The 16,470-nt window shown below is 37.0% G+C and overlaps 1 protein-coding gene across 3 annotated transcripts in view; it reads right to left on the reverse strand.

Annotated features, from left to right (window-relative positions):
- Positions 1 to 16,470, reverse strand: part of LOC106875589 (uncharacterized) — a 305,124-nt gene that overhangs the window by 6,429 nt on the left and 282,225 nt on the right. For all 3 annotated transcript variants that reach the window (XM_089357338.1, XM_089357340.1, XM_089357339.1), the window contains 3 exons: positions 14,473 to 14,566; positions 3,012 to 3,124; positions 246 to 377 (listed from right to left, as the gene is read on the reverse strand). In XM_089357338.1, coding sequence (XP_089213464.1) covers positions 246 to 377; positions 3,012 to 3,124; positions 14,473 to 14,566 — 339 coding nt within the window. The remainder of the gene's footprint in view (positions 1 to 245; positions 378 to 3,011; positions 3,125 to 14,472; positions 14,567 to 16,470) is intronic.

Consider the following 16,470-nt stretch of genomic DNA (forward strand, 5'->3'; position numbering starts at 1 on the left):
TTCAATCCCACTGTGTGACATTTTAATCAAATGTTTTCTACCATAGCCTTGAGTTGACCACAGTATTAAGAATGAAATTTGGTACAAAGACTGTTGTTGCTTTGGAGTATTACATTTCATCTGTTGTCCAGTTTAGTTTAGAATCCCTACCTGACTTTGGGTACCTTTATCAAAATCCACTTTGCTGCAAACATTCAATCCAGAACATGTTTGTTGCATTTTTTAGAGATGCCAATTCAACTTACCAGAATTATAGCTAATTATCATATTTCCAAAATCTTTTGAAGTTTTGTATTTTGGGTTTATGATATACTCTAATGGAAATGTGGTCTGGGATGTGTTCATTTTACTATTCGTTAATAGTTGCCATGATTTTCCTGAAAATAAATAAATATATCTATTAATCAGAATTGGTCATTTACAATTGAAAAAATAATTTTTACTTTTTAGGTATTAATGTTAAAATAAAGTTGGTTTTAATGAAAAAAAACAAAAACATCATTGAGTGCAAAACCTACATCTAAGATTTGTTGTGTAAGAGTCACAGCAAACAAGACCTGATCAGACATTATTCCCAATGAAAATATAACTGCAGTACATAGATATTTTAAGAGCAAAGGATCAAATTGTTTGGGTACTGGAGACAAATTGATATGAGTAGTTTTGATCTGTGGACTTGGTTAGCTGCTACTCCCAAAATAAAATCAACCATGATATTTAGATTTTATTAACATTTTTACAATTCTTATTTTAAAAAGCTGTTATACTGAATACCAATAGCTAGTGTGTGAGAATGTATGTTTGGTGAAAAGAGATCTTTTAATATAAGGTCAGAGTGGCTGCTAGTTAACCAAGAAAACCTTTGCAATTGTATATCTCATGCATCTCAATTTATAACCATGATTTGGTGTGAAACTGCATAGAATTTTCCATTACTCTTGCTGCCACACAAATGCACCAGAACAATGAATGACTGTAGTATGGACTAAGATCACCTGATAAGGACCATTGTTGCCATATCTGGAAACTGATATGCTGTGGCCTTTGTCTATTACATAACTGACACGGTTTTGAATGCTAAGCACTGTTAAAGATCCAAGAATCAAAAGTTATTATCACCATATCACAATTTGTGTACAAGAGTGCTGTGAATTATAGGTTTGCAATCATTAGTTCACTGCATTTCTGTCAGCTATGTGAAGAATGTAAACTTCAGCAAAAAATTGGTACCCATTTACAGATGCTCTCTTGACTCCCTTGTTGGATGCCAGCCTGCCAGCCAGCCAGCTTGCATGTATATGTGTGTGTGTATTTCTGTACATACATATGTTTTTCTTTGGGATTTATTCAAATTTTTATCTTTGCAAACTTCAAGGTAGTCGCTAAAAAAGTGATAAGGCTCTTGGGTTTAAGACAAGACAACTCTTGGGGTTTGTGAGTGTCTGAATTGATTGGTGTGTATGGCTATGGATAAATTTGCACTTATGAAGTGTGTGTGTGTGTGTTAAATTACTGTTTATATGTGTATATGTGTACACATTCCATATACAGGGTGCAGACAGAATTAACACGGCCAACAAAGTTCAAGAAAAAAAAGCTTAAAATCTCAGAATTCTAAGGAGAACTACATGAAGAGGGCCAAGAAGGTGTTGAACATGTTGAAGTATCCCTGGAATCAAACATGTTGTGGTCTTTCTCTGATGTAAAAACATTTTACCAGAAAAAGGCGCATAAGTAGAATAACAAGTGGTTAGTCCACATGATCAGCAGTGAAGGACATGTCATGATTCCTCACATCTTTAATGTGGGCCTGAAGGTGAACCAGGATATGTACTAGGGGTTTATGGAGACTGTAGTGAAGTCCTGAATTGAAGAGGTTGCAGGAGAAAAATCTTATGAGTTCTAGCAAGATTCTGCATCTGCACACATGGCCAGGAACACACTAAAGTGACTCTCAGACAACTTTTACAACCATGTCATCCTGGACTACTTTGTTTGGAGTGCAGTTGAGAGAGAGTCATCAACAAGTCTGCTTGTAATATCAAGGATGAGTTGAAGCAGCACATCTGCCAGGCATTCCAAGATTTGTCAGCTGCAACTGTGAAACACCTGGTTCCCAATTCTGCAGTCATCTGAGGAGGTTATCAAAGCGTGCATGCATTATATTGAATAATTATTAGCATGTAGGTCCAGTAACTGTATTTTGAATTTTCAGTAAATCTTAAAAAAATAAATGCAATCTTACTCATTCAGTGTTACTATAAATTTTATAAAGGGATTTTTTTAATACACAGATATCAGTTTCTTTCAATTAGCACCTCACTTGTTAGCATCTCTACATGCAAAATCTTGTCTTTTGATGTGTTTAGTTGAAACCTGGGTATAGTTTGTATAAATTAAAGCAAGCAAACCCCAAACATGATGATGATGACCATGACATTTTACCAGAAAAAGACACATAAATAGAATAACAGGTGATTAGCCTATATGATGTTCCCAGGTTCATGAAAACCAAGTTTCCTGTTCACATCATGGTTTTTGGCAAGTTCAACAGTCATGATTTCTCACATCTTTAATGTGGGCCTGAAGGTGAACCAGGATGTGTACCAGGGATTTCTGGAGACTGTAGTGAAGTCCTGGATTGAAGAGGTTGCAAGAGAAAAATCTTATGAGTTCTAGCAAGATTCTACATCTGCACACATGGCCAGGAAGACACAAAAGTGACTCTCAGACAACTTTTACAACTTAAGGAGATAGAGTGGCTGAAACAGGGGAGTGTGGGAGTCAGCATTCTCATGGTATTTATTTTCAGCCTTCAGATTTAGATCTAAACAAAATTCACTTTGCAATTCATTCTCTTTAGCATTCACAGGATTGATAAAAGAAGCATCAGACATATTTTAGTGTTGATCCAATCCAACAAATTTGTGACCTTGACCCAATATAAGAAATCATTATCATGCTTAAAACATTTTTCAAAAATCTTAATCCTGACTTCTGAGTTACCTTACCATCATAGTATGAGAAAGAGGAATACGTTGGCTTTGCACTTGTGATTGTTGTTATAATATCAATCTGTAAAATATGCATTGGTTTAATTTTGAATGTCCATTTACATGTTTTCCTGTTAAACAAACAAAAAGAAAATACTGAGAATTTTAAGCTATTGTATAAGTTACATTACAATTAATCAATCAATGGATGATTCGGGCTGTATTTTTTTTATAATGCGGGGGAGGTAGTAGTGAGTAGTATTGTTGGTAATGTTATAGTGGTCATGACTAATGACAACTTTGTTAGTGATGATGGTTAATGATTGTCATTGTTGTTAGCTAATTTAAGTTGGCTTCACTTTTCTTTTTGAATGATTCATAAAATTTCTCATAATTGTATGTTATCTGATTCATGTAGAGGAAATAAAGTCTAAATTAAATATGATGATGAAAATGGTCAGTGAACAGCAATTGAACAAATGGTTCCTATATATCTTTCCCCAAACACCTTTGCTAATGGTGATACTTTCTTATAATTGAGGACTTGTGTAATTATCATAAACACAACAATTATTAATGCAGATTTACAATTATATTTCTCTAATCAGCTAAGAATACTAAGATGGAATCTAATAAATAAATTTATAACACATAAGAAGCAGATGCATGGCTATTATAGTTTAACTTGAAAACTGCATATAAGAGGTGCATTCAAAAAGTATCTGACTTCATTTTTTCCTGCTAAAACAAATCCCCATGAGCAAAATCCTTTGGGTGGGAGATTATGCCACCCTTCCTGCACATGCATGAAAACTTTTGGGCTGGTAGGTAGGTGGCGTGAGCTCCAGGCTATCATGCCTAGAATACAGATGTGTAGTGTGTCCTTGTTGGATTTTTGTTTTTACTGAATGCATCAAGTTTTGCTAAAAGCCTGGTGATACTCAAACTCAAACCATCCAGAAGATTCAGCAGGCTTTGGCAATGATGCCATGGGCAAAACTCAGATCAAGGAGTGGTACAACTACTGCAAACATAGCTGCTCTTCAGTAGAATGTGAAGCATGCTCAGGCAAGCCATTCACAAGCTGAAATGAGGAGCCAACTGAGAAGGTTTGGTGAATAGTCATGGAAGACCATCATGTAACAAACCAGAAAATTACTCATGAAGTGGGAATAAGCACAGGATCAGTGCATTCCATTTTAACAGAGGATTTGTGCATGCAGAGATTGTTGGTGAAATTCACCCCGCAAGGTGCTGGCAGAGCAGCAGAAGCAACTTTGCATGAAAATTGCTCAGAACATGCTTGACTGAGCAAACCACAACTCAGACTTCATGAAGGCCATCATCACTGGTGATGAGACATGAGTTTATGGTCCCTGCTCAATGCGTTTGGTTAACTTGCTTGAAAATGAAAATTTGAAGAGCATCCACTACATGTCTGGGAACTGACGTGTAATAGCTGGGAACCAATGTGGCCTTCTGACCAGTGGCCCGGGAACAAAATTTGCTTAGCGGGTGCAAACTCAGTTTCAAAATTTGGCACTACTGGAGAAGTGAGGAGCCGAGTTCTGGGAGTATGCATGTCACAAATTTGCGCATGTGCCCGTGTTAGTCGTAAGTAGTCAAATTTAGCACACAGGTAAAAAACGAGACGCTCGCTACTTGCTGTAAATGGAGGGTGGGTTATCCATCTAATACAAGAAGAAAATTGCAGATTAATTGAATAAAAACATGAAAAATAACAAAATGACATTTCACTGAAAAGTAAACCATTCTGAAAGATAGTTCAGAATGTTTTCAAAACATTCATCTCCAGCTTTTCCCATATTTTATTAAGGGTTAGGGTTTAAAGTTAGGGGAGGTGAATGTTTTTTCAGTATTCAATGATTATTTTTCACTTTTATATTCAACTTATCTGCAATTTTCTTTTTGTATTACATGGATAACCTCGCTCCTTTTACAGCAAGTAGCACGCGTCTGAACATTCAAATGTCAGTTTACCAAGAAAAAAATAATGAAGTTTTAAGTAGTGTTAAAATGGAAGTAAGCCGAGCTTTTGCATCACTCCATAATTCACACATATATGAAAAAAAACTGTATCAACATATTCCAAAAGTTTTCCTACGCTCACACATTTTGTTAATGAAACGTTTCATGAGGATGTGCAAAGTGTTTTCATCGTATATTTTTTTATGTACATGCATTATGGTACAATGTGTAAGACGGTGCTGTGTCATTGTGGTATGGAGCCAGGTCTTCAAACGGCGAAGTGCACTGAATGTTCTTTCGCTTGATGCAACAGATACAGGTGAAGACAAGACAAACTGCATTAACGCCAACACTTGTAGCATACTAGAACGAAAAATAGCATCAGACGCTCTCTATTTTTCAACTATGTCATTAAATGAGTTAGGCAAATTTTCCCTTTCCGTCCATAGGCCAGCAAGAAGCTTGATTTGAGATGACAGTAAGAGTAAATCAAAAGAAGCAGGTAGAAGCAGGTGCATTTTCAAAGTTAAATACTCCACATTTGACTGCTGACAATAGCAACTCCTCTTGCTCAGAGCATACATGTATTCCCTGTTGCTGAAACCGGTGAGTCAATTCATTTTTGATGACAGCCACTATAGGGAAAAACTGCCGACGCCAGTCATCGGTGACAGAAAGAGCAACTTCTTCAGTAGTTGTTGTGTGCCTAAAGCGCAGTGGTGTATTTTTAGATCGCGAAATGTTGGGTATTTTCACCAAGTCAGAAGAGGATACTTCATCAAAATATTTTTCAAAAACCTTCTCACTTCTCATTTTTGAAAGAGAGTTTTTCAACTTTTCAATCAATTTCAAGCAATCACCGGCTGTCGTGCCTGGACGCTGTAAGCTACGTGCCACTGGCTCACATACCCCAAATATATCCCCAGTGATTTTAATGCCAAACAAAATGGAAGCTTTGCCAGATTGCTTTAGCAGCCCTTTAACAGTAGCCTTTGTTGTTGCTCTTAACGAGAAGTCATTAAGAAAGTCAAGCAAAACAATTTTGAATATTCTTATAATTGTTTTCTGCTTGTTTCAGTGCTGTTGCTCTAATGCACCACCGAGTTGGACACACTGCTTGCAACACAAAGATTTGTCCATTGTGCTTTTCTTTTTGGTGACTCTTTTACAAGAATGGCGCATTGATGAACAAAGTTCAGTGCATCAGCTACAAAGGTAACCTTAAAACTAACTTCTTGGAGGACAAGGTCTAGAGAGTGGTTTCCACAGTGTACAAAGTATGTACCTGGGAACAAATTTTTCAATTGCATTTGTACACCTGAAATGTTTCCACTCATGGTACTTGCACCATCAAATGAAAAACAGCATAACTTTGAGCCAAGTGAAATGTTTAGGTGACAAAAAACATCTAGAATAATCTTAGTCAGTGTCTTCGAAGAGCAGTCACAGGGATTATAAAAACCTAGAAAATCCACATTGACATTCAGGTCTTCAGAAACGTACCGGACAGTGATTGATACTTGTTCCATGCCAGAGCAATTAGTGGTACCATCACATATAATGCCAATAAATCTGGAATTTTCTACTTTTATTTTGATCTCGTAAAATGTTATGAGCATATGCCTCTAAAATTTCATTTTGAATTGTATCAGAGAGGAAATTGTTCCGACGCTTAAACCACTGGCTTACTTCTGCACTGCATTCTTCAGCAAGTTCCCTTACAAGATTTACGAAGTTTCCCATAAGATTTTGAATTTCTGTTGAATACAACGTGGCAGATGATTAAAAAGGGCAGACACAAGAAAGAAAAAATGGTCCAGATGGACTATATGTAATCTGAACCTTTCCCCACTTTTTTTTTTTTTTTTACGGAATCCCACGTTTTAGGCTATGGAGATTCCGATTCTGAAAAAAATTTCCAAAAATCTCAATTTCAAAATTTCGGTTCCCCCCCATCCCCGGTTTTTATATAAATCCACAGGGTAAATCTAACCCTAACTCAAAGTCTAACCCTAACCCTAACACTAGTTTTGTGAGATTTGGCTGTTATTTCTAGCATGTAAATAGCCTGCTTGGTGGTGGTGGTGGGGGGGGGGGGGGTGAAATTTTTCAAATAATTTTTTTCAGAATCGGAATCTCCATAGCCTAAAACGTGGGATTCCGTAAAAAAAAATAAATAAATAAGGGGGGAAAGGTTCAGATTACATTATAGTCCGTCTTGGTCGAACAAAAACCTGAAAAACAAATAGCGAACATCACATAAATAGTGCTTGTGTTTTTATTGGCAAAACCAGCAACATGACCTCCCATCCAATATGCGGTACTACTCAAGCAGAGCGGACCCGAACGCGCAGTCGCGCGTCCGCGCTAGCTAGTCGTGAGTGGTCGATCCTACGAAAAGTGCGCGCGTGCAAATGAATACATGTGTGCGCGTGCGCGCGTATGCAAATTAGTAAATAATTTCTTTTAAACAAAGTAAATAATTTTTTTAAAATTACTTTTTTCTTTTCTAAACAACGTAGATAGGTAGAAGGAATAAAAATAACACACTATCTGTTTTTGTTAACTTCATACATTTTTTTTCTTTTAATTAAATTTTGTGAACAAAATAATTTTTATTTTCTAAACAACGTAAGGGCTACCTGCAACATTATAACTGATAGAAAGGCTGAAACGTTAGAAGCTGCAATCATTGAAAATGTGGAGCCAGGAACTACGATTTTCACGGATATGTGGCCCATTCTGGTCACGGATAAAACGTAGACTGAAATATAAAAGTGGATCATGTGGTAACATGAAATGGTCACATATTGATGAGCCAATGTACCGTGATTATTACGATATGAAGTGTGGGAATTCGTGGGAGAACTTTCAGACATTTATCAAGCACATAGCCGAAATATATCTACAGTGATTTCAGAAAGGTAACGGTTACAGTTTTTTTTTTCTTTTTGCGTTTAGCTGTTATTTCTAGCATATCAAGTTTCCCTCAGTGTCTAATCCCAATGTGCACCTTTTTTAAAATTTATTTACGTTGTTTAGAAAAGAAAAAAGTAATTTAAAAAAAATTATTTACTTTGTTTAAAAGAAATTATTTACTAATTTGCATACGCGCGCACGCGCACACATGTATTCATTTGCACGCGCGCACTTTTCGTAGGATCGACCACTCACGACTAGCTAGCGCGGACGCGCGTTCGGGTCCGCTCTGCTTGAGTAGTACCCCAATATGCTTCAAAAGACGATAGGCCATACTAAAACACCGTCTTTTATTTGAAGAAATCAACGCCAGGAATTATTCTTTGGAAGCCTCGTATTAATTCTATCGCCTCTTTTTTCGAACCTCCAAGTTACAGGGGCATAATCGCATCAACATTAGTTATCAGACGATGGTGGGGGTGACATACAGACACACAAATACATACATTCGTATGTATATGCATGCGTGTATGTGTGCTTGCATATGTACCTACCTACCTCTCTCTCTCTCTGTACACACACACACACACATATATATATATATATATATATATATATATATATATATATATATACATATATATATATATATATATACATATATATATATATATACACACATTGTGATAATATACGGTAAAACTATATAACCGGAGGAGAGCTTACTCTACAAGTAGAGAAGTGGGTAAATATAAATAGACCTCGTAACGATACCAGCTATCAAATGGTTCACAGCGAACTGGGGCCCCAAGTGTCCTTTGTAAAGTCATTGGGGAGAATCCTGAGCCGATTATCGAGGTCTATTTATATTTATATATATATCGTATATTTATAAAGAGGGCAAATTTAGCCATTTCTCCGTAGATTGAAAAAAAAAAGATGAACAACTTTAATCGATTTCCTAACATTATTGGGTTCTCATCAGAGGTTAGTGGTTCAAACAAGAAAAATAGAACTTATGTTGAGTCAGTCTCAATAAGTATAGATTTATTCATCAGAGAAAGTCACATAGTGACTGAAGGTTCGAGAGTTTCGTGCAGAGGCACTTATCAAACTAATTAAATCAACGTTTTCTATATAAAACGAAAAAGCAGGACACTATCGGAAACAGATATGACGCAGATACTATTTTATATATAGGCAAGAAGACTTTTGATTAATAATATGACAGAATTAAGGCAAGATAAAAAAAATGAAAGTCGTCAATATATAAGGCATTCTGCCTAAACCACGTCTTTAAGATATGATTTGTTAGTAGTAACGCTAAAAGGAAACTATTTCCTAAGAGCAGATAGAGAGGAATAAAGACAAAAAGGAAAGTAAAGATTGAATGAAAAGGTGAATCAAGACTAAAGTTGGAGTTGAAAATAAAGGCACTTACCCAGGCAGTGGTCAAGCAAATAATGGTCGTTTTGTATTGAAAGAATTCTGAAGGGGCTTTATTTTTAGACTGGGGTCAAACGGTCGAATCTATTCAACCATGTTTTAAGTCTTTAGCAACATCAATTACAAAGAACTTGGGAGTGGTACTAAAAGATGGAGAGAAGTATTGACAGGCAGAAACTGGGTGGGAGCTGTCTTCAATAATTCAAGTAATGCTATATATTCAAAATGAACCATACATGCTGGTTTTGTTGTTGTTATTGTGTCACTTACTTTTTTGTATTTTGACGCTACTTGCCTTCAGAACTCCCCAGGGAATTTTATGCTAGCTTCATCACTTTTATTTATTTATATATTTATTTTTTTCTTTGTTTTGAAACGAGATCAAACTTCAGCATTTTATACTGATACATTTTAGACACTTTTTTCTGCAACTGGTAAGATTATGTAGGGGGTGCAAATTTTGATCTTGCACCCCCTGAAAATTCTAGGGGGTGCGGGTGCACCCTCTGTTCCCAGGCCCTTGCTTCTGACATGAAATTTTTCATTTGTGCACAGGAATAGAGGCATCACCTCCCACTGAAAGGCTTTTGTCAATACTGCATTAGTTTTGGCAGGGAAAAATAAAGTTGGATACTTTTTAAACACACCCCATAGATAAAACTAAGTCTAAACTGATTAAATTTAAATTCCTTGTATTATGTGGCATTAATGTAATCATCAAACTGAAAGGTGTCCGATGTTCTACAACAATTCAAAATTGTTCTTTGAATATTTCTAGTGTGCTCCTGAAAAATAACCTAAAGAAAAGACTTCAGTCAAGTCAAAATTTTTGACTTAAATTATAAACAGAGAGAATCAGCTAATGATTTCCTACTAAGGCTCAATACATATGCTTCTTTATATATGTCTAAAAAATGTAAGATGACTCAGAAGCAGAGCTTATGATTTTTTATTATTATTAATGGAATCAATTGTGCTCAAGCAAAGATAAAGATTCTCGGACTTGGTTAGCCTTGTTGTAGGTTTTTATGCAGAAGCATTTTGCATTACAACAAAGATCCTTAACTGTTGTAAATCGGACCTCTTCAGCAAACTCTGCAGGAGAAAACCACTGTATTCTACTATGACTGCCCAGTATGAATCCCAAACAGTCTGCTGATGAGGCAGTGATTTTGAATATTAATTGTGCAACAAATGATAATTTCATCATCTAGTTAGGAAGCTGTGCAATGAGGCACGAATGTCTGGCCTGGGTTTTAGAAACATTCATTTTTCACTAACTGAAATACCTCATTTGCATATTCCATGACTACAAATGATAATAGTATGTAAACGACCGCGTGGAAGGAGAAGTGACGAGAATGGCTCCTTTAGTACATCGCATGGTCGACACAAACAAAATATGAAAAAAGATAAATGAGTATAAGTGCCAGAAGGAAAAGAGAGACACAACCGGGTAGAATGTTTAAGAGAAGATTTAATTGATAGGTTAGCATGTGTGACTGTGTGTGCGTCATATATGCATAATAATAGACAGGCCGTTATGTATACAAAGTGTGTGTGTACAAACATGGATGTACGCGTGTGTGATAAGTACAGAGCATAAAAAGAGTCTACAATATGATGTTAAAAGAATGTTCAGACACAAGGATGATAAATACCAGTTTGTAGTCAAGGTACACAGTAGTTGAAGTGCTGTATCAAGAAGTTGTGGCTGCAATGCAGAGCCGGTTGAGGTACTGTCATATAAGAAGTTGTGGCTTCGATGCAGAGCCGGTCTTGTTACAGAAGGTTGTCACAGGTTGTATTCGCTGTTAACCACGGTGAAGTAATTCACAAGCAGTGTAGAGATAGAACCTGTGTGAGCATTGCTGGTTGGAGTGTACATAGAGAGATGATGTTGATGTTAAGAGGATGGAGGTGACAAAGAAAGAGATGGCCGTATGCTGTTGCAAGAGTGTTGATGAGTCTCCATGTGGCTGCTGTTGTGTTGTCGCTGGAACTGGCTATGTGCTCTGTGGTCAGTGGTTAGACCTCAAAAGGTCTGGAACCGAAAGACCTCGAGACGGTGTGAAGCTAGCGTTTTATACAATGCAGTCGGCGCAAACTGAGGTTAAGAAGACACTGTCTCATGTGACCTTATCTGAAGGCTGCGATTGGTTGGATTGCATCTTGGTGTACAATAGGGCAAGAGACAAATTGCGCCAATACCAACCAATCAGAGTAGTGGACACAACAGGGTCCAAAAGGGCGGCCAAAGGCTAGCTGTTATCTACTACGTCCGTATTTATGTATATATAACAGAGAGAGAAGTTTCCCTTAAGTTGTACGCTACAAGTAGTTTGCTGATTGAACTGATTGATCCCAGCTATCTACACAGTATCAAGAGATATTTACCAATGACTCAATAAGTTCATCTGCTGAAATCAGTCACATCCACAATGCTGCATCTCATGATTTCAATGTAACCTGGCCCAGGTGGTTACATGGTATTCAATCCATAGCTGGGTCCCTGACAATGAATGCATGAAGCTTAGTGGTTAATGTATTCAACTCACTATCATATGGTCTTGAGTTTGATTCCCAGGAGCATGTTGTGTTCTTGAGCAAGACACTTTATTTCATGTTGCTCCAGTCCATTCAACTGGCAGAAATGAGTTGTACCTGTAATTCAAAAGAGCTAGCTTTGTCACATTCTGTCTTGCTCTGAATCTCCTTGAAAACTAAGTTAAAGGCACACATGTCTGTTTAGTGCTCAGCCATTTGCATGTTAATTTCATAAGCAGGCTGTGCCATTGACTGAATCAACTGGAACACTCATTGTAGTAACTGATGAAGAGTCAGGCAGGGGATCCTGACATGTGCTACACTCCAGATCTGAGTAGACTTGGGAACAATAATGGCTAAGAGGTGGTTCCACACTGCACAAAAAACCTTGGAACTTCCAAAACAAGGTTCCATTACTGGATTAAGTTTAGAATCAGCCAGGGCTAGATAATTTACACTGAGTTAATTGCAAATTGAACAGATACCAAGTTGCTGCTTGAATATACAATCACCTGTAATATTTCTGGCAGGTCTATCTGTCCTTTCTATCCTATTCCTTAACCATGTGGTTATTGAGGCATTCATTGATGATGTCGCACCAGGTTTCACTCCAAATTACTTCAAGCTCAGTCTCACTGGTTCTTCTCTTTTGAGAATATACATCAGTCCCCTGAAATTACTGATATTCTACAAAGCTCAAGTTACACTCATAGCATAGTACAACTCTCACATTCTCATACATGGGGCAGTGATGCTGCTGCTGCATGTATAGACATCCTTGATCATACCCAGAAAAGGGCTACCCAACTGACTAAAGTTATTCACAAGCATGTGGTCTCTTGTCTGTGCCTTTTCCACAGCTGTAATGATTTCTGTTCCTTGGAGCTAAATGAGCTTATCCCACTGCTACCCTGGAATCCTCAATTCACTTATCTCTCCTGCTCTCTTCAGTCTTGTGCTCACCCATTCAGGTCCCATAGCTATCTGTCCTTTCTTCCCATAATGTCAGACCTCTAGAATTCTCTCTCTGGTCATATCTTTCCTGCTGATGTTGAATCATAAAGATTAAAAAAAAAACATGAATCTCACTAGTCTTGGAGGGTCTCTGAAGGTCATGGGGCTGCCTCTTCCTCCAGACCCAGAAACTAGAAAAAAAGAAAAACTCCAGTTGCTAACAGACATCACCAGTACACTTTTTAAACATTAGTAATTATGTCAAGAAGTCATGGAAGTGGTCATAGAAATCTATAGGCCTGTTGTGTGCAGTGAGTTACACTGCTCATGGCTTTTTCACAACTTTTTTGACTGTCAGTAATAATAACTGGGTGGGTGGGTTAAAATGATTAATATTCTGCTTGAATTGTTACCATTTGGAGGGAACAGATATTGAAGCCATGGAACACAATACATGTAGGGTGCAGGCAGTATTTGTTCGTAATTTTCAACTGCTGATTTTATGCATATATATTTTACTTTCATTGCTGGTCTTTCTCTTCTTAAAAACAATAACCATTTTTGCTTTATTTTTTTGCAGAATAATTTACTATGGAAAATTTTGAACCCTCATTTTGTGGAAAAGGCATGTAGTCATCCTTGATCTGCACTGGAAGGACAAACAGGAAGATTTCAGACTTCCTCAAGGTCTGCAGAAAGATGGTGGAAGAGATCAGAAAGGAGCTGGAAAATTTAAGATTCAACTATGAAGTGACAGCAGAGAGGAAAACCCATGACCGACAATCTGACGCCATCAGAACACCAGCAGAAATCCAGGAGATCATCAACAATGATCTCAGCAAGTCAATGCATGCTATTGCACTGGGAGGTGTGAATAAAAAGCTCATCAGGCTGGTTGTGCATGAGGATATTTGCTACTTTTCATACAAGATGAGGAAAGAACAATTTCTGTCCAAGGCAATGCAGGAAAAGCCACTCAAGTACACTAAGGAGCTGATCAACACCCACTGGAGCCAGACATGCTGTGGTTCTTCTCTGATGATAAGAATTTCTGTCAAGATCAGAAGATCAACTTCCAGAACAACAGGTAACTCACTGTCTCACCCAAGGATGTTCTCAGAGCCATGCAGACAAAATTTCCAATGACAATGACGGTCTTTGGTATCGTCAGCAGTGAAGGTGACGTCATGCCACCCTACTTCTTCCCAGAGAACCTCAGGTTGAACATTGACAGCTACATCTGTGTTCTGAGCAAAGTGGATTGGGTAGCTACAGGGAGGCCATATATGTGAAAGCAAGACTCTGTGCCTGGCTGTTAGAGAAAATTACTTTGATCACACAGCACCTGACATTTGGCCTCCCAACTCACCTGAATGCAACCCTACCAACTTCTTTGTGTGGTGTGTGGTGGAATGAGAGACCAACAAATCCAGCTGCAACATGAAGGACGAGCCTCAAGGTCCTAAAACAGGAGATAGTGATGAAAGCTTGTGGCTGGTTCCAAGGTCACCTGGAGGCTGTCATCGAAGCCAAAGGCAGGTTCATTTAGGAATTGAAATTTAAATGAAGAAAAGTATTAATTAGTGACTATTGAACAGATACTAATAAATAACATATTACATACACATCAAGGTCAACTGGTGCAGTCTGTGGAACATTCAGGAATCTTTTTGGTCCACTGATGACATCAACAATAGGGTTGAGGAAGCAGGAAGGAACTGTAAAATATTTTAGCAGGTAAAAGATAAATAACTCAACAAATTTTGGTTCCTTCAAAAAGCAGTATTTAATTTCAGATTCGGTAAATTATTAAACTGAAAGCAGATTTATATAACTTCATAAGAAGCTAAATCTATTGTGAATAAAATTTCAAGATATAATACTTATTACCTACTGCTAGATTAATTGAGAATAAAGTGTTATATTGAAGATGTACAGAAACATAAATAATGAATCATTAGTCATTTACCTTCCCCCTATATTTCATCTCTGTTTAGGTACAGCTTAGTGAAACATCTTTTCTATGATAGAAGTTTCAATATTGATAATGTGTTAGTAATTATAACTTGCTAATTAGAATGTCTGGTAATAGGTACTGTTGAAATTACAACTATTCTTAATTACAACTGTCAGTAATCAAAATTGCACCAATTACTGGGAAATGCAACTTTATAAACTGTGGGTTTGTTTTTTTTCTTGTGCAGGCATGGCTGTGTGGTTAGAAGCTTGTTTCCCAACCATATGGTTGGGAATATATAAATATATATATATATATTCTTTTATTCTTTTATTTGTTTCAGTCACATGACTGCAGCCATACTGGAGCACTGCCTTTAGTCAAACAAACTGACCCCAGGACTTATTCTTTGTAAGATTGATACTTATTCTATTGGCCTCTTTTGCCAAGTTATACTAAGAACTGCTAAGTTACAGGGATGTAAATACACCAATATCGGTTGTCAAGTAATAGTGGGAGGACAAACACAGACACACAAATACATACATACATATATACGATGGGCTTCTTTCAGTTTCCGTCTACCAAATCCACTCACAAGGCTTTGGTCGGCCCGAGGCTATAGTAGAAGACACTTGCCCAAGGTGCCACGCAGTGGGACTGAACCCAGAACCATGTGGTTGGTAAGCAAGCTACTTACCACACAGCCACTCCTGCACCTATGTATGTATATATATATATATATATATATATATATATATATATATATATATATATTTATATGTATATATATATATATATATTTATATATATATATATATATATATATATATATTTATATATATATATATATATATATTTATATATATATATATATATATATATATATATATATATATACGATGGGCTTCTTTCAGTTTCTGTCTACCAAATCCACTCACAAGGCTTTGGTCAGCCTGAAGCTATGGTAGAAGACACTTGTCCAAGGTGCCATGTAGAGGGACTGAACCTGGAACCATGTGGCTGGAAAGTAAGCTTCTTACCACACAACCACTCTTGCGTCTAGTAATTAAGTTTATGTCCAGTCAGAGAGTGACCAATGGTTTTGCATGACCAAAAAACTTAGCCTCACAGATGTCTCATCAGACTCTAAAGCTGAAGACAATTCTTCACCTCTGGGAGACAGGAATTTGTTATGGTCATTTGTCACCAAAGAATAAATAGTCTGGAGTTAGTGAGGACAGATTATCTCCCTTACACCATTTTTTTGTTGGCCCAGGTCTAACTTGTCCTTACTGATCCCGGACTATATATTCTTTGGTCACAACTGACCAAATGACCGTAATGGATTCCTGCCTCCCAGAAGTGATGAATTACATTTGTCTTCAGCTTTAGAGATTGACAAGACGTTTGCATGGCTAAGGCCTTTGTGCATGCGAAACCATTGCTCATTCTATGACTGAACATAAACTTAATTACTTTTAATACATTACTACTCTATACTTTAGAGTGTGCTTCTTTTTTACGAATATATGATATTGACAATATATACAGGGTGCATAAGATATTTGAGGGCAGATTTATGTTTATAAAAAAACAGATATATGATAAAAGATAACTTTATTTATCAAAACATGCTATGAGGATAAAAATAAACCTTCTTTT

This window comes from Octopus bimaculoides, chromosome 9, assembly GCF_046866305.1.
Source record: "Octopus bimaculoides isolate indiv1 chromosome 9, ASM4686630v1, whole genome shotgun sequence".
Classification (NCBI taxonomy): Eukaryota; Metazoa; Mollusca; class Cephalopoda; order Octopoda; family Octopodidae; genus Octopus; species Octopus bimaculoides.